The 18,537-nt window shown below is 44.8% G+C and overlaps 1 protein-coding gene across 1 annotated transcript in view; it reads left to right on the forward strand.

The window, feature by feature from the left end:
• The window catches only part of DISC1 (DISC1 scaffold protein), a 359,683-nt gene that overhangs the window by 285,526 nt on the left and 55,620 nt on the right, over positions 1–18,537 (forward strand). Inside the window, 1 exon segment of the mRNA XM_040624168.1 lies at positions 5,025–5,085. Within this exon segment, the coding sequence (XP_040480102.1) occupies positions 5,025–5,085 (61 nt within the window).

Here is an 18,537-nt window from a genome sequence, read left to right on the forward strand (position 1 = left end):
CCAAGAAAATGGACAATGTTAGACAAAATTTGTGATTAATGCTGGACTGATGGGGTCCCTTTGGCTTCCATTGTCCAATTTGAGATGGTGTTGTACTGATCTCATGATGCTGTCCTTATTGATGGAGGGTGGTGGGGCTGAAGCTCTTCATAGTCACTGCTTCGTTCAATCTGATAGCAAGTCTGCCTGGGTGTTGCTCATTTCCTGTACTTTATCATGACAAGTATTGCTGTCCTTTTATGATGCAAACAGAGGATATAATGCACTAGAATCTAGTTAGACCTGTTCTCCACTTAACATTCTTTTACCTTCCTTGTTTACGCTGAAAAAGATATTGCTGGGTAAATTGATAGTGTTTTTTCATCGACTCATAGGGGCATTTGTGGATTATCAGTTACAATGAAGATTCATGGAAAATGTTGCCATGCGCTCCAGGGAGACATCAATGTTAGAGTGTGGCCCCGCAGCTCTCTCTGTGTCCCTTGAAACCATGTCTCTTTTTAGATTTAAATAGTGCCTCGTATAGTGCCTGGCATGAAGTGGGACCTGGGTTAAATTCCTGTAACGCTGATTTGTGTTTGTACCACGCGCTCTGCTAAATGTTTTCACAGATTTACTGCATTTAATTATCAATCAGTTTTTGCTTAATTGGATTCATGAAATTAATTATATGAATTCCATTCTGATAATATTGCCCGACTCTGGGTATCAGATTCCCTTAGCAAATGGAGAGGAGGGGAAGTGTTTCTGCATTTCCCCGGTTAGGAAGTCTGCTGACTGATTACTATTGGCTTCCTTCGGTACCATCCTTGGTTCTTGGAAGCATTCCTCAACACCACTACCATTCTTTTGGTGCCCACTCTAAGATCATGTTAGGAAAGGAAGGAAGCAGAGGGACCATGAGAAGGGAAGAAAAGATGAGCTCTATTCTCACTGCATCTTGGGCATTTCTTTTTCCTTTAGAGAGGGGGGAGGGGCAGAGGGAGACAGAGAATCTTAAGCAGGCTCCGTGCCCAGTGTGGAGCCTGACACAGGGCTTGATCGCCTAATCCCGAGATCATGACCAGGGCTGAAATCAGGAGTCGGACACTCAACCAGCTGAACCACTCAGGCACCCCAACTTGGGCATATTATTTAGGAAGATAAAAACTTAAACTCCCTGTCTACAGTCCTGGCCTGTCTGGAAGGTTGTGAGTCAAGCTAGTTCATATGCGTGCAAGGCATTTTAGGCTGCCTGGCTGGGAGATGGGTCAGGATCCGGTGGAGGCAGGATTTTAGTGCGGCATCCGTGTCAGATGGCAGCCTCCAGGCAAGCGGAAAAGCACGGGAAACTGCCTGGGTGCCCTTGTGTGGGGCCAGCATGTCACTGCCTGGAGCCTCGGATGCTTAGATGAGCCAAGTATGTAGTGATTTCTGAACAAAATCATTAATATGGAATATATCTGGACTACTTTTAAACATAAGGGTATGGCTTTCTTGTCCTCGAGGGAGGAGCTGTGCATTTTTGTCCTTTGGATGAAAGATGCCATCACAATAGAAGAGTAGTGACATACGATCACCACGGGCTTCTTAAGTTACTCTCACTCCCTGAGTGATCTCATCTAGTCTTGTCGTTTCACCCGCCAGTGTCTTCCAACTGTCCATCTGCGTGCCAGACCTTTTCTTGACTCACATATCCAACTTTGTCCTTGACATCCCCACTGGATGGCTCATAAACTCAGTTATCAGATCCAAACTTGGACTCTTTTTAAGCTTCTCCACTGCTTTTATTGTTTCCATTTTATGGAGGTATAATTGACAATAAAACTGTAAGGTATTGGAAGTATACAACGTGATGATTTGATACATGTGTGTGTTGTGAAACAAGCACCTCCCTGTCCATCTGGTTAATTAACACATCCAGCACCACATATATTTGCCTTTTTTTTTTTTTTTGAGAACATTTAAGTTCTACTCTCTCAGCAAATTCCAGTCTAAGATTGAACTCTTGCTTATCTCCCCAAACTGGTTTCACCTGCATTCTTCCCATCTCTGTTGATGGCAACTCTATTTTCCAGTGGCTCCGGGCAAAAACCTTGTAGTCATTCTTGATGGGTCTCTTTTTCACACACCCGAATACAATCCATCAGGAACTCCTGCTCTGTCTATCTTTAAAATATGTCTAAGATCTGCCTCTTATCACCCACTTCTGTGACACTGTGGTCTCAGTCCCCATGACCTCATCTTGGATTTTTGCTCTAACCTTCCTGTTTCTCTCTACTGTTGTGTCTTCCTAGAGTCTATTCTCAATGTAGCAGCCAGGAGCCAATTTGTCACCTTTTCTCCTCCAGTGTTTTCCCATTTCTCTCAGAGCACTCAAAATCCTGACATGGCTTTCCAGTAGCTACAGCTATATAACAGATCATTCCCAAGCCCAATGACTTACAGCCCTTTATTGTGTGCACACATTCTGTGAGTCAGGCATTTAGACCCAGAGCAGCAGAGATGGCTTGTCTCTGTTTCGTGATGTCTGGGTCCCTCAGACTCTATGGCTCAAATTAGCTCAAAGCTTGCTCATTCACATATCTGGCTGTTGGCTGAGAGATTCATCTGGGCCTTCAGCCAGAACACCTTTGCATGGCTTCTCCATGTGGCTGAGGCTTCCTTACAACATGGTGGCTGGGTTCCCAGTAGAAAGAGCCAGGCAGAAGCTGGACCCTAGCCTCAGAGGTTAAAGAGCATCCATCCTTCCTGTCATTCCCTATTGGTTGTAATGTCATAGCCTGTTCAGATTGAAGAGGAGGGAAATAGATTTCACTGTTTGATGGAGAATGGCCAAGTTCTGGAATACTGTGTGGGACTGGGAATATTACTGTGGCTGTGTTTTGGAAATACAGTTTGCCACAGTGGCCTGCATGATTGGAGCTGGGCTATTTCTCTGCCTTCATCTCTTTCCCCAGAGGACATCTGCTCCAGATGTTGCCGGAGTGGCCAGGTGTGCTCCTGCCCTAGGACCTCTAGACTGGTTGGTCCTTCCACCTGCTCTGCTCTTCCTAGGACAGCTGCTCATGTGCTCCCCTCACCCTCTTCATGCTTTTACTCAAATGTCACCTTCCCAATGATGCCTGACCACTGTGCAGCCCCATTCTGATCCCCTTCTCTTGCTTTATAGTACTTACAACCTTCTAGTACTCTATGGAACTCTTACGTTTATTCTTTACTACCTGTCCCTACCAGAATGAAGCATTACATAGGCAGGACTCTTTACTGGTTCTGTTCCCGGGTTTATCCCAAGGGCTTAGAATGGTGTGTGGCACATAAATATGAAACAGAGCGCTTCCAGTTGGGACATTCTGAATTTGCAGTCCTTGCTCCAGACGAACCAGGAAACAAGTCTCGCCTTCACGGAGCCGTATCCCCACACCTTACTCCCCATGCTAGCGCAGTACCCAACACACACAGCGGGTGCTGAAAATAAATAATTTATGTAGAGAAAAAAAAACTCAGCACAACTTATCTTGTAAATGAGGCTGGCATAATCAATAAGATTAAGAGACCAACCTAAAGCATTGCTTTCACTGGGTACATTTCTTTTTTTTTTTCTTTTTTTTAAAAATCTATTATGAACTGATAAACCAGAACTTTTGTTTTAATTTCTGTATAAATATTTGGTTTCTTTACGAGGAATTTCAAGGTCCTTTTCTGGTTCTAAATATACGCCCCTGTCCCTTACCCTAACATGCACATGGTGACAAAATAGGGTCCTGAGAGCCCCCTAGGCAGAGGCTCAGGGCACAGAGTCAGGCAGCATAGCTTCTGCTCTCCACATGCCCCAACTTTAGAGTGTCAATGTGTGAATTACCTTTGAGAATGCAGGTTGGAATAAAAACACTAATAAACTCCAGGATAGCGATAATAATAGTCATGATAGAAATGGCGACAACATCACTCATTACAGCTACCATCTGATGGGGACTTCTCTGCTGCCACCTGCTCTTCTGGGCACTCATATTCCCATCTCCAACAGTGATCACCTTGAGAGGATGGCACGTTTTTTCTCCAGAGGAGGAAACGGAGGCTACCGGGGCTTGCCCAGAATGCACCAAATCTCTCTCTCTAACATAAAAATGTTTATTTCTATAGTAAAACAGCATGAGTCCCCACTTTTATTTTCTCTATTAAAAAAGAAAGTGACAATGTCAAATCAACATTTTAATTTTTTTAAAAGATTTTATTTATTTATTCATGAGAGACGGAGAGAGACACAGAGAGAAAGACAGAGAGAGAGGCAGAGGCAGACGGAGAAGCAGGCTCCCCTCGGATCCCAGGATCACTACCTAAGCCACCCAGGCGCCCAACATTTTGATTTTTTTAGCCTATTAAGAGGACAGGAAAAAAATCAACATTTTCTTCGCTTACAAAAGATCAGATCTCTTTTTATGAGTAAAGTGCCTCTTTGATCCTGGGGGGCACACCAATCATCTAATCCTCCAACATTTGGTGATTACGAGGCTCTGAGTTTATCTCTAGAGGCTGCTGACCTCCCAGCTTTGGAAGCCGAGCCATTGATGTCAACTCAACTGAGGCAGGTCCTGTCCGGTTCACGTTTCCACGTGTGTCTCAGTGAAAGGGTCTGCAGTCCCCGCCTCCTACTGGTGAGCTTCTTCTGGTTCATCCGCAGAATGGGAGTTGTTTCCCATTCTGATCTTTTTTTTCATTCTCTTCCACCAAGTTCTTGGCTGCCAGGTGGGAAAGGTGAGAGGCACAGAGCACAGCGACATCCATGGCCGACATCCAATGAGCTGCCTTTGAAAGCACAGCGCAAGGATGGTTCTGGCTCCCGCAGAGGCTCTGGAGGCCTCAGGGCGTCCCCAACAGCTCACTCCAGGCAGCCACCTGCCTGATTCGTGTGCTTTCCCAACCTAGGATGTGATCCTTACTGTCGGCCTGACTGCGGTTTTGGTTTGGGGCTTTTAGTTGAGTGCTTCTGGGTTTTATTCAATCTTTGAGGACAATTGCCGCAACTTTGGGTTTTTGTTTTGCAGAAATGAGTGTGAAGGAGAACGCTCTGAAGTACATGGCACTGCTGGAGGATAAGCTGCGTAGGTAAGGACAAGGATTTCTTCATTGCAGGCTCCATGGTGCGCGCAGGTTCTTAACCGTAACAGAATCTAGTGAAAGCAAAGAGAGGCTAGCCAATTCCTGTAATAAGTGAACAAAGAAAAACACACAAAAAGGAGTCCTCTGAATTCTGTAACGGGATTCAAGCAGGTGCCATATAAACATTCCCCAGTCCTTTTCTCCTCTTTATAAAAGGTAAATAGGTGAAGATGTTTTAAAGTGTCTGGGGGAGACCACAAGTTAGTTTCCATGTTCCATAAGATGAGTCTTCTTTGCCATGTTAAATTCCAAATTCATGCCTTCGTCCGTTTTTTTCTTTTTAATGCCTGAAGTGGGTCTTATGGATTTTGACCCAGCTTATACATGGTTTGGAACAAAATAAAAAAATGCACATCTTAGGTTCTGTTTTGAATCCCGAATCAAAACCAGCGTGAAAATTCGCGGTTGCCTTTTTTTTTTTTTTAACCCAATTAGTAATTCAGATTTGAGAAACATTACGGATGTTGCAGCATGTCAATATGTTTCTCATTTTTGTGGCTGTGTGCTCATGAAAATAAATCCCAGCCACCAGGATCTGTTCCTAATTAAGGAAACAAGAATGAGAATGTAATGTGTACTTTCTTCCCTGGGAGTCATTTAGCTTTATGGACTATTTTGCTACTCTTTTGGAATTGTTAAATAACTCTTTAAATAGGCTATGCCTTAAACCTTTGTTGGCTCAGATAATGCCATTGGCTAAAATGCTTGTCCTTTAAGAGATACCGAGAGGAGCTGCTTTGCTGAGTTCTGCTCTGTGAGGCAGGGAAGGTACGATGGGATTTGTTCTAAAGCTTGCAAATCAAGTTCTTCCAACCATTGACTGCTATTTTCTTGCCTCCTGCGCCCTAGACATGGGAAAGAACCATGACAAAGGTGGTCAGTAGAGAGTGTGGGTAAGGAGGGCACGCAGGTGTGAGCATCCTCGAAGGAAATGTCTCCCATCCTTAGAAAGTCGGGTACTCATCTGGGTCACATGCTCTGCTCCAAGTCCATGCTCTCCTTCTCCCGTGTGTGCTCGGGCAGGTTTCAGCATGTCCCTGTTGCCCTTTTCCAGCTAACATTTTTAGCCATGAACACTGCCCACACCATATGCTCCACTGGGTTACTGGTCGGCAGGTGGGTGTTGAAGGAGCTCGGGCATTGGTGGAGAGACACCCACGGAGGATGCGGCTCTACAGCTTCTCCAACTGCCTACCCTCCAGTGAGCATTCACCGGCAGCCTCTTCAGCAGGAAAGCTGAAGGAGGGGTACCTGCTCCTGGAGTCAGGGCGTGGATTTTATTAAACAGCGGACATAAAGCCCGTACCGAGTGGGCAGTCTGCACACGTTCGGTCCTTTCCCTTCTTGCGGCTTCTGCTCTTCGCTCTCCTCTTCATCAGAGCTGAGTGGACAGTCACGCCCAGCACTCATCCTTTTCCCTCCACACCAGCTCCTCCTGCTGTGTATCCAGCCCAGAGGACAGCCCGTCACCCGCCTGGACGGGCCCTTGCCCCTGGCTCCCTCTGTGGCACCTTCGCTCCCTCCCCGGGCCCTCACTTCCTATCTCCAGGTCACTGAGTCCTGCCGAGCTGGCCTCTTGTGTGTCCTCAAGTCCTCCCACCTTCCCCTGCTCATGTGGGTCAGTCTTCTCTCGCTGAAAGACTGTAATAGCTGCTTTTTATGTTTTTCTGTCTTGTGTCTCCCTTCCCACTGCACTTTCCAGGTGGTCTTGAATGATCATCTTAAAATACAAATTTGGTCATCCCCATCATCCTAAGGATAAAGCCCAAACATCTTTTGGTGGCTTCTCACACTCTTCCATGTGGCCTCTGGGTGTTCTTGAGCGTCATCTGTCATCACCCTGCCACCTCCTACCCGCTTGTCCCGATTCTCTCATGTTTCCCAACACCACTGTGTTTTCTCCTGTGGAGAAACTAATTGAGACAGGGAAATGGTCAAGGTATGTTATACGGGGAAGTATTCAGTTGAATCATGTGAAATTACCGATATTAAATCACGTTGACCTGGAAAGATGTCAATTTCCTATGGCTCAACCCAATATTTAGGGATTTGGAGTCATCTTCAGGAGGGTCAGATGCTCTGGCCTGAGGCTGGCCAGTGTCCTCCCCATGGCACACTTGCTCTCACCATTCCCCTTGCATGAGCCCCAGTGGCCACTCTCAGCTCTGCCCCCAGTGGCCCTACATCTGTCTATGTCGTTTCATTCTTCATGCTTTAGGTGTCTCCTCTTTGAAGCCTTCCATGACACCCCAAGACTGAGAAATGTGCTTGTCCTGAATTCTTTTCACTTTCAAAATGCTGAATGAGAGATACTGCCGATCACGTCTGTCTTGTTCAGCATGTATCCTCTGTGATTTGATGGTGCCAAAGAGTGTAAGGGTATCCAACAAATAGTTGGTGAGTTAGTGGTTGAGTGAATGCAACTAATCTATAGACCCCCTCCCCAGTCCAATCTTCCTTCACCTTCTGCCTCCCTCCCTGTCCCTCCAGCCATGTGGCTGCATGACTTGCATACATTCGTCACTTAGGGTTTGTCAACAGCCTCAAATGATGGGAGTGGCAGCTGACCCATCCTGCAGACTACTTCCTGAGGGCCCTTTCCTTTGCTGTTTGAAGCTGTAAAAGATCTGGTGCAGATGTGTTTGCACTGGTGTAGTAGAAACACTGGCACAGGAGGGAAGCCAGTGGGCGGTAAGCAGAGTTGCAGACAGAGGCTACGTGCGCCGTAAAGTGTGTGCAGGGAGTTTTACTGCTGCCTCAGAAGGAGGTCAGACTGGATGCTGTGGGAAGTGTGGGGATGGGTAGTCTCCCCCTCCTGCGACAGAACTGTTTGCATGATCCCATCACAGTCCTAGTTCTTTCCATGAGAACCAACATCTTAAACACAAAACCAGTTTTTCGCACCTGCAACTGTTTGCATCATAGTGGCTGCCCAATTAATACTGGCAGGATATTGACCAAAGCAAGGTGATAGACGCCGGTGGAAGTCTTTGTTCCTTATTCCCACCATCTGTAGCCTTTCTTGGTCTTCCAGATTTCGAAAGGAAGTGGCTGAGAACTGAAAAGAATGCTCTTTTTCCCCTTTGAATGTACAGAGGACACAATTTATGATTAGTGCTACAGTGAGATTTGGATCTGGCCAGTCATGATTTGGGAGACAAATCTAAACGACAGCAATATCTTTGTTACTATCTCAGCACACACTGAGACAGATTGGTGGGTTCAGCATCCCGCTCTCCGTCAAGAAAGTCAAGTGAATGAGGAAGTTAGGAAGTATCTGATTCTGTCAGCAGTTCGCAGGGATACCTGCACAGGACAAAACAAAGCAGGGTATTAAGGAGGGTACATATCGCATGGAGCACTGGGTGTTATATGCCAACAATGAATCATGGAACACTACATCAAAAACTAAGGATGTACTGTATGGTGACTAACATAACATAATAAACAAAACAAAACAAAAACAAAGCAGGCAATATTAAATGGGGGCTTTTAGTCTATATTTAAACAAAGATTGGCCTTTTAACAGTCTGAGTTCTATAAAAAAAGAAGAAAAGAAATTCCCTTCTGAATTTGAATGCTTATAAAAATTCGCAAAGTTTTTTTCAAAGCTTGTTTTTTGATCATGGTTTTATTTGCTATCAGACTACGTTAAAGCTGCAAAATAGTCGAGGTACTTAAATCAATTATGTTATTTTACATACTCAGGGTACCTATTCAGTTAAGTGTAATTGTCAATAGGTAAATAGTAAAATCATGTATTTGTATATTACACCCATAAACGCTATTTCATATAACATACATGAGAATAAATATAGACATATCTATATAAATATGTACGTATATCGTACACATACACATATATAAACACACAAACTTGCAATTGAAAAATAAACATATTTCATAGTCATTCTGTTTATTTTGAAAATTCTCTTTTAGCAACAATGCATTGACTGGAAGTCTATGAATCAGAAGGAGGTCACATTCTCTCCTTTAATATCCGACCTTCCTATCAGGGAGTGACTTAGGCACTGGGGAGAATATGGCTTACCATTTCTCTCTGTCAGGGAAAGGCAGAGACACCAGCATGCCTCTGGCAAATATATCTTGTTCCCAGAAGAGAATGAACTGATAAAAAAGTAATAAGTTAGATACATGAGTTGTAAGTTAGATACATGTATGTCCCTGTTTCCCCTTCTACAGAGGAGAGATACTACTTGGGCATTTTTCCTTGCTCACCTGTTTCACAGATGTTCCTCCTTCCCTTCTCTTCGCTGGACAGGCAGGAGGGTGGCTGCCCACAGAATCACACGGACCCAGTGCCTTGCTATTTTCCTCTCTGTTCCCACTGCTGCTGGCTCCGATGCGGGAGCCCTCACTCCCTAGCCCCTGGGTGCATATTCATCCTCATGGCTCAGCGCAATGTGCCTTCTCCATAAAGCCTTTATGGACTTCTGCTTCCTTCTTGGCACCCACAGTGGGAGCCACTTACGACAATTTGTTGCAATGATTTCTGTCTGATTCTATTAGACTGTGAGGGCCTGGAGAATGGGTTCCACGCCTTACATGCTTTGTATTCCAAGCAGCTGGCCTGCTGTTTGGCATGTGGTAAACATTCAGTAAAATTATATTTAGTGCAAGAATGAGTGGCTAAATAGCAATTGTATCTTGATTCTTTATTTTCAACTATTAGATTCAAAAAGTTAAGGCAAGCTAAGGAGATATAATGCCCCAGAAATCTATTTGTCTTGCCATCACATCTTAAAGGTGTTTATTAGGATAGAACAACAACAACAAATCTTCTCTTCAAGAGCTTTCTTCACTTATTCTTACTCCCTCAGATTTATTGTCTCCAGAGGTTAAGAGTTAAGGGTGAGGGGCGCCTGGGTGGCACAGCGGTTAAGCGTCTGCCTTCGGCTCAGGGCGTGATCCCGGCGTTATGGGATCGAGCCCCACATCAGGCTCCTCCGCTATGAGCCTGCTTCTTCCTCTCCCACTCCCCCTGCTTGTGTTCCCTCTCTCGCTGCCTGTCTCTATCTCTGTCGAATAAATAAATAAAAAATCTTAAAAAAAAAAAAGAGTTAAGGGTGATATTTTGGGCTGGCTTATTTTCTCTTATGGCCAAACCTTGCTGTAATTTCCTTTGTCTCTGCTTTTACATAGTCTCTGTTAGCTGGCTTTCCCAAAGACTCAATGGAAATAATCAAAAGCCGTAGAGACGGGTTACATTTTTTATTGACCATGTGTCCTGCCTCTAAGCGTTGTGCGGGAGAAATTCATTATTGTGCAATGGCAGCCCCGTGTCCCCGACCAGTGTACACCAAGCCCTCTACCCTATGGCTGAGGAGTAGTGTTTCCATTTAACTTGTGGAATCTCTCGTATGCGTGACTAATGGGAAACCGTCTCTTTCTTCCAGCCTTTTGTGGTTCTATTGCTACTTTTTTTATTCTGCAGTTGAATACGAAAACTTTGTCAGTACGGTTCACTGGATTATAGGTTACTGCTGTTTCCTTGTGCTCGTCTTTGTTTCTTAAGTGGTTTTTTTTCCCCCTGGAATATGTATCATACTTTTGTAATCAGAAAACAGAAAAATCATTAAAATTTGTTTTGAATATAGAAATCGTTAGATACTTCTTAAAGGCCCTTCTTAGCTTTAGAAAGGACTATCAAACATACGTCGGTTTCACCTGAACTTTACTTTGAAATTTAGAGACTGATATTTTTCACAAGGTGATTTGCTTCTTTTTTAAAAAATTAGTGATTAGTTTCTAATTATCTTGAAATTTCCATATGGACAACTTGAGGGGAAGCGGTGGCTGGGTGAACTCGCTCTGCTAATGAACAGCCAGAGGTGACCAGCAGGGGTGGGCAGAGAGGAAAAAGCCCTTGGTGGCTTCCTACCTGGACCCCCGACTACCTCTCAGCTTATGTGGAATGACTGGTTTCATGACAGAAGTCAGTAGAAACTGAGCATCAGACAGCCAACTGGAGTCTGCAGTACCCATCTGGCAAAATTGTATTGACCTTCTGTGTAAGGCAGCCTGTGGAGGACACTCTCAGGCGTGCCTCAGAGACCAAGGTCTGTTCCCTCACCCACGGCTCCCAGAGCCTGTAGGTCATGGCCAAGAGCAAGAGTTGATGACCGACTGCCCACGATCCAATGAGTATGGGAATCCCATCTGAAGATGGGACTCCTGTTTCTACTTGCTGCACACATGAGCGTCCACCTGGGGGTGGGAAGAACATTCTAGAATCCGATTTTATGTTTTCACTTGACCCATTTAAATTTTATCTTTGAAAGTGGTCTTGTTCTTGAAATGTTTTATATGTATCTAGTGCTACATATACAGAAGTTGTGAAACAAATACAACAGTGCCTGCTCATAATTTCATTACTGGTAAGTTCACACATAATTAAAAATATCAGAGACAGTTCAAACGTAATATTCCTTTACTTATTTTCTAATGCTGAATGGGAGATCACATTTAACATATGCCCACCCCGCCCATCCACCAAGGAAAAAGGGAGTTAATTCTACAAGAAGCACTCCGGCTTCACAAAGACGGTGAAAGCAGGGCATGGAGACCAAAGAGGCTGGGTTAGAGCGTGCAGAGGAGCGGGAATCTAAGATGTGGCAGCAGCTCCTGGGGTCCTCAGGCAAGAATTCATGAGCCTGATTCAGGGGCCTGGCCCCGGGCGGCATAAGAGCTAAAAGCCAAAGAGGCTGCTTATCCTAGGAGCGTATTCCAAACCCGACCGAGCAATGCTAGCTTTCACGGCCGGCGTGGAGGCTGTGCGCCCCGAACAATGAATGGAATTCTTTGAGATCCCACATAGAATGCCCTTTATGCCAAATTATGCAAGGTAATTTTGAAGTTCCTGTGCACCTGGAACAATCCATTTTCAACCCATATTGAACTTATTTCAAAAGCTGTTGAGGGAAATGAGTGTAAGAAATGGCAGCCAGGAGATAAGCAACTGGCTGCCATGGGAACCCCCTCCCCCTCTTGGCACAAAGAAAAGCAAAGCAGACCCCACGTGGACACCGCTATTTATTTTTTTCATATTTTCTTGTTCCGTTGCTGACACACGCCTTCCTCCTCCCTTTCTTAATGGGCACACGTCAAAGGAGGTCTCCCCAGACCTCACTTCTTCACAGCGAGCTCGGCGCCTTTCTCGCCGCTTCTGCACGGCCTTGACCCCTTTCTGCTTTGCGTCTGCCATCTCAGAAAGACGACAATTGTCAGCTTCTTCCTTCCCCTCCCTAATTTGGCGTGACCCTCCTGCATCCACCTGCATGGCTCGCTGGGGGCTGTTTGTAATCAGCTCTGCCTCTCTCTTTAGCAGGAGACTTTCCACCCCAGCCTGACGAGCAGGCTTTCTGCTGAGCTGAACCGTGTCTGTGCTTCCAGATTCTATGGAAATAGTTGTGGCCCACGGTGATTTCTCCCTCTTCTGGCTCCTCTCTTGTCTTCTGGCTTCCTCGAGCTTGCTCTTTGATTGCACTACCTGGGACACGAGTTTTCCTTTTAACCGTCTGTGTCCTGCCTTCTCGCCTCAATGGCCCGCTCAGGAAACACGGTTGATACATTTGTAGCAAGCCCACATTTCCCTCCTAAAACCAGACACATTGATCCTACACATCTACACAGCGGACCCTTGAACAATGTGGGTTTGAACTGTGTGGGTCCACTTACATGTGGGTGTTTTTTTTTTTAAATAAATCCAGTAGAGTACTGTAAATGTATTTCCCTCTCTCTCTCTCTCTCTCTCTTTTAGAATTTTTATTTATTTGAGAGAGAGAGAGAGCAAGAGCACGAGCAGGAGGGGGGGTGAGAGGGAGAGGGAGAAGTAGACTCCCCGCTGAGCAGGGAGTCTGACACAGGGCTTGATCCCAGGACCCCAGGATCATGACCTGAGCTGAAGGCAGAAGCTTAACAGATTGACCCACCCAGGAGTCCCTCCTTATGATTTTCTTAGTGACATTTCCCCCCTCTAGCTTAACACACACACACACACACACACACACACACACACACACACACACATTTTTCTTTTTAAGTTGGTCCATGCCCCGTGTGGAGTCCAACACGGGCTTGAACTCACGACCCTGAGAAAGAGTTCAATGCTTAACCGACTGAGCCACCCAGGTGCCCCTTAAAGGGAGTTGTTTTGAGAATATACTGGAAAGTCCTCATGAACACATTTATAGCAAATGCACAAGTACTCTTCATGTGGCTGTTACCAACCACTTCTGGAAAAAAAAACAGGATGCTGACTATATTGTAAGAATATTATATCAAATACACAGAACATACAAAATATGTGTTTGACTGCTTTTGTTATCAGAAAGGCTTTCGGGCAACAGGGGGCTATCAGTAGTTACGTTTGGGGGGAGTCAGAAGTTCTACATAGATTTTCAACTGTGCATTTTTCAAGGGTTGACTGTACGTGAAAACTGTTATAAAAATAATTCATTATTGCATTCTCCCACTTTTGAATTTTGGAGCAATTTGGCCATATTGTCTCACTTTCCAAGAGAAGCAATAATTTTTAAACCTTATTTCATCTTATACCAGAAAAACTTTAAGTATACTTAATAATTCTTAAATACATAAAGACAGACATGTACAGAAAAAATAACACACAAAATATAACAAGATGGCATGAATTTGAAAAGAGTAGGCAAAAAAAGAAGGAAAAACAAGGACAGGGAAACTATTGGTGAAATTTATATGGGATTAGAGTCCACACTGTCCTAGTTTACTATTCTAGAAACTGAACTGAGGATGACTGATATGTCTATAAAACTAAGTAACATTTTTACAAGTATATGGAAATGGTGTGGTTTATAATAAACCTTGTGGGTCTACATTTGCCTTACAAGTCACTACAGTACTTTCCGATTTCCAAGAACTCTAGTAATGAATTTTTGCTCAGAAATAACTTTTTCCCCTGAAATGCTCAGTTATGATGAAGTTAGTTTCCAGAACACTCAGATCAATTGAAAAAGACCTACGCACAGTTCTTTAGAAAGAGGGAGCGGAGCTCTTGCCTCTAGAAACCCAAGTCCTCTGATTAGGTGTCTTTTCTTCAGGGGTAGAAGAAACGCTATCGCCCGCCACCTGAGTCCCATGTGGCCTCTACACCCGGTCCACAGAGTGGGACCAGAACCCACTCATCCCTCCTAGGTACACTGACCAGCAGCACCCAGAAGCAGGAATCAATACAAAGAATTTCCCTTCCCCCAGAGACCATAAAAACAATCCTCAAACCTCTCTCTTGATAATTATATAGAAAACCTGAGACATTTCAATTTTTAAAAATTAAAAAAATATTTTAATTCCAGTATAGTCAAGAGTGTAATACTAGTTTCAGGTGTACGTGATCCAGGACTTGCCTACATCACCCAGTGCTTGTCACACCAAGTGCACGCCTTAATCCCCATCACCTGTTTCACCCATCCCCCCCCATCTCCCCTCTGGCAACCATCCATTGATTCTCTATGGTTAAGTCTGTTTCTTAATTTGTTTCTCTCTCTTTTATTTTTTTCCCTTTGCTTGTTTGTTTTGTTTCTTAAATTGCACAGATGGGTGAAATCATATGGTATTTGTTTTTCTCCGACTGACTTATTTCACTTAGCGTAATACCCTCTAGTTCCATCCATGGCAAGATGGCATTCTTTTGGATGGCTGAGTAATATTCCATTATTTATATAGACCACATCTTCTTTGTCCACTCACTTTGCTTCCATATCATGTCCACTATAAATAGAGATGCTATAAACATAGAGATGCATGTATGCCTTTGAGTTGGTGTTTTTGTATTCTTTGGGTAAATACCAAGTGGTGTGATTGCTGGATGGTAGGGTGATGCAGGCTCTGCAATCAGATTATCCAGCTTTGAGTGCACTTACTTTTGAGCTGTGGGCTGCCACTAGGTCAATAAATCTCTTCAAGGTCCAATTTTCTGTTATTAAAATGGACGAATAGTATAGTAATATAAAGAATGTTTCTTATACACAATAAGGGCTTAATAAATGCTAGTTATTATTGCCTTAGTAGCAGTTGTGACACCATAAAAATTATAAAACCAAAAAATCTACATAAAACAACCTTATTTTAGGGGCGCCTGGGTGGCTCACTCAGTTAAGCGTCGGACTCATGATTTTAGCTCAGGTCATGATCTCAGGGTCATGGGATCGAGCCCTGCATCAGGCTCGACGCTGGTCATGGAGCCTGCTTGATATTCTCTCCCTCTCAACCTCCCCCTGCCCCCTCCTACTCATGCTCTCTCTATCTCTAAGCAAACAAACAAAAACAACCTTATTAAGCCAGAAGAGAGTCCCTTATCTTCTGGTAAAATTATGGGGAACAGGGAGATGTGTGGTTGTAGTTAATAGCCTTCACTAAGAGTCGGCCAACCCTTGTTCATTACCCAAACACAGCTTTTTCTGCCGCCTACCCTCTAGCCAGCTGTTAGCACCTCCCGTGGAGAGCGGGGAGGGAAAGAAATGAGGTAATTGAGCTCTTGTTAATGGCTGTGACAAAGGTTTAGAGCCTCCCATGGTTTCTGTGACCAACTGGGTGGGATCCTGGGACAAACTTCCGTCTTTAGAACCAGTCTGGCTGGTTGTGGAGTTTTGGAGACCGGGAAAGGCCTGAGCTCCCAGGCTCCAGAGCTCAGGCTGGGAAGAATTTACCATCTCTTCTGTGATTCGTGGAGCTACAAGGCACCTCATCTTGGCCCTTTGTGGAGCTCAGGCTGCAACCACCTCAGGGATAGCATTTTTTGAGGAAAGTTACTCCAATAAACTTACCTCTCTCCATCTGACATTTTCCTTTGAGCAAGCAGAACTGTTGCACTAGAGATGGGGGTGGCAGAAGGGAAGAAGAGAAAGGATGAACAGAAGCCCTCTGGGCCTGTCTAGTGAGGGGCTCTGAAGAGCAGGGAGATCGTCTCAGTACGGAATCTGGGGAGCAGAGTGACGTGGTCCACAGAGAAGACAGATTTTTGATTGTCAGGTCGGAACTGAAAGAACACAGGAACACCTGTGAGGAGGGCGTAGACACCTGTAGGCACCATCTTTGTCACTGATGCATCCAGGCTTAATTGGACATGGTGCTGTTTCTAAAAGTAGCCTGAAAAAACAAACAAACAAAAGGACGACCGTGATTTTGACTAATAGAATAGAGAATCGATAGGAGATTGATTATAATTGCAAACAGAACGCCCTGCCTGCGGATTTTTCCTGTGGTTTGTGCAGCTCAACCCAAAGTTTCTCTGCTTTCAACCTGTGATAGGATCGCTCTGTCCACTGAGATCAATTAAGAAATCAAGCAATTTTCAAGGAGGCTCAAGGCTTGGCCAGATGCCCAGTGATTCTGTTTCTTTACTCTGTTTCGTTCAGGCGGCTGAGAGACAGCAGTTGTGATCACTAGGGCAGATGGAACAGGGGTGATGTCCACCGTGCTCCATGAGCCGATGTTGCCATTGGCCCCCCCAGATAGGCCAATGTGCTTTATAGCGTGTGCCTTTCAAGGTTGCCTGTCACATTTTTTAAAAGGCGATTATAATTAATCAATAGGGAATGTCCAAGCTAAGGGGATTTTTGTGAACTCAAGAGAAACCATTATAGCTTGAGTGTTTTTGATGCCTTTTGGCAGGGAGTTGAGAAATCTTAAAGCAAAATTAATTGCTGTATCAATGGAAACCCCAGTAGGTGCATATCCAGTTTGTCATTAATTAAAATGAGAAGACTTTTAAGGATTCAGGGAAGCGTTGTCAAGATTGTACGATGGTTTAATTTGCTAACATGGTATGAACCTGTTAGCTTCAGCCACATGATTAATACAAGCGAACTCCTTATGGAATTTTTCCGACACTCACTTCCAGTGCGCAGTCATTTTTAAGACTCCGCTCACTGTCCTTATGTCACGTAAAGTGAGAGGCAGCTCTGTAGCAGCCCTGGCAAATGTAGGTGAGACAAAAGATGACACACAACATTTTCTGTGACTCATTCTGCTCCTTTTTCCTCCCCACCCGGCCACCCCCCAGCCAGCCTGAGTCATGCGACAGCTGTGCGAGCGTGAGCTAGAAAGCAGGGAGCGGTCGACACTTTCTCTGCTGACTGCGTCCCATTATCTCTGCGAGCTCACACCAGGATGGGCTTGAAATCCCTTATCACAACCACCTCAGGCGGAAAGCAGGGTTGTTGTTTTTTTTCCCTCTGTTGCTGCTGATGTAAAGATGACATTTCTTGAGCTGGGAGAATTTTATGTGACGGTATTGTGTGCCAAGCCTCAAAAGACAATCCTGTAGCTCCCATTCATCACAAAAACAGGGTCTTTTAGTTGGGCTTCTTTAAAAAAAAAAAATAAATCCCCTGAAGAAATCGGGACATCTTTTAGTGGCCTAAGGAGGAGAAGAGAATCAGCAGGATGATGACTTGTGACAACGACACAAAGCAATTTGATTGAGTGATTTCCTCTATTATTTTAGAAATGGGAAAATAAGCGAACATCCTGGTTAGTTAGATGCATTTCCCTGGTGCAGGTGGGTCAGGGCGGTACACCTCCCTGTTCTGTACGTGAACTCAAGCCTGTCACTTTTAGTTGTCGCTCTGTCTCTAGAACGTTCTTGATTTGTTGCCATTCGGTGGAGCTTACTTTTGTTTTGATAATGGCGTTTGTCCACTCTGGTAGTTACAAGATGGAAATTGTTCTGGAGAGTTGCTTTGGTGCCAGGGGGCTCCTTCGTGTGGTTTTTCAGAGCCCGAAGAGGGAACGTGTTTCTGTAAGTTTGCCTTGCCCTCCTGCTTGCCGGAGGGGCAGGGCCTCACCTGGAGTGTGCTTTATCTGATTCTGGAAGTGTCTCTGAGTGCTTTGCCCTGGAAGGGTAATCACACAGCTTCAGAATGAATTTGGTCCCATCTTTGTTTTCCAGGTTGTCAGCTTAGCCCCTTCTAGAGCAGCCGTGACAGTGGGAGCTGGGCTTCGTCTCAGGTTACTTTAGTCTGTCTAGGAGGAAGGCGTCTTCCCTAAGATTCAGTGGGACAATATCCACAGAGAGATTCACACCCTGAAGGATGGTCTCGTGAGAGCAAATTGGCCAGTCATTTGGCTTCGGTCTTCGTGCCTTCCTGTGCAACTTTGAGTCCTGATAACATTCATAGGACCTCACGACATGAGCATTTGCGAGGGGGATAAAGAAAATGCTGACTGATGTACCAGCCAGTTGCTGTCGCAATCAGTGCTGAGGTCTCCGCACCACCCGAGCCCAAGAGTAAGAGAAGACTGGAATGGCTATAAGGTTAGGGAAAAGCAGACAAGCTGCTCCAGGGACCAGTGGCCATATGCCACTTAGAGGGCACGTGGGCCCTAGTTCCAATGTGAGGC

The sequence above is a fragment of the Ursus maritimus genome, unplaced genomic scaffold (genome assembly GCF_017311325.1).
Source record: "Ursus maritimus isolate PB19 unplaced genomic scaffold, ASM1731132v1 scaffold_7, whole genome shotgun sequence".
NCBI lineage: Eukaryota > Metazoa > Chordata > Mammalia > Carnivora > Ursidae > Ursus > Ursus maritimus.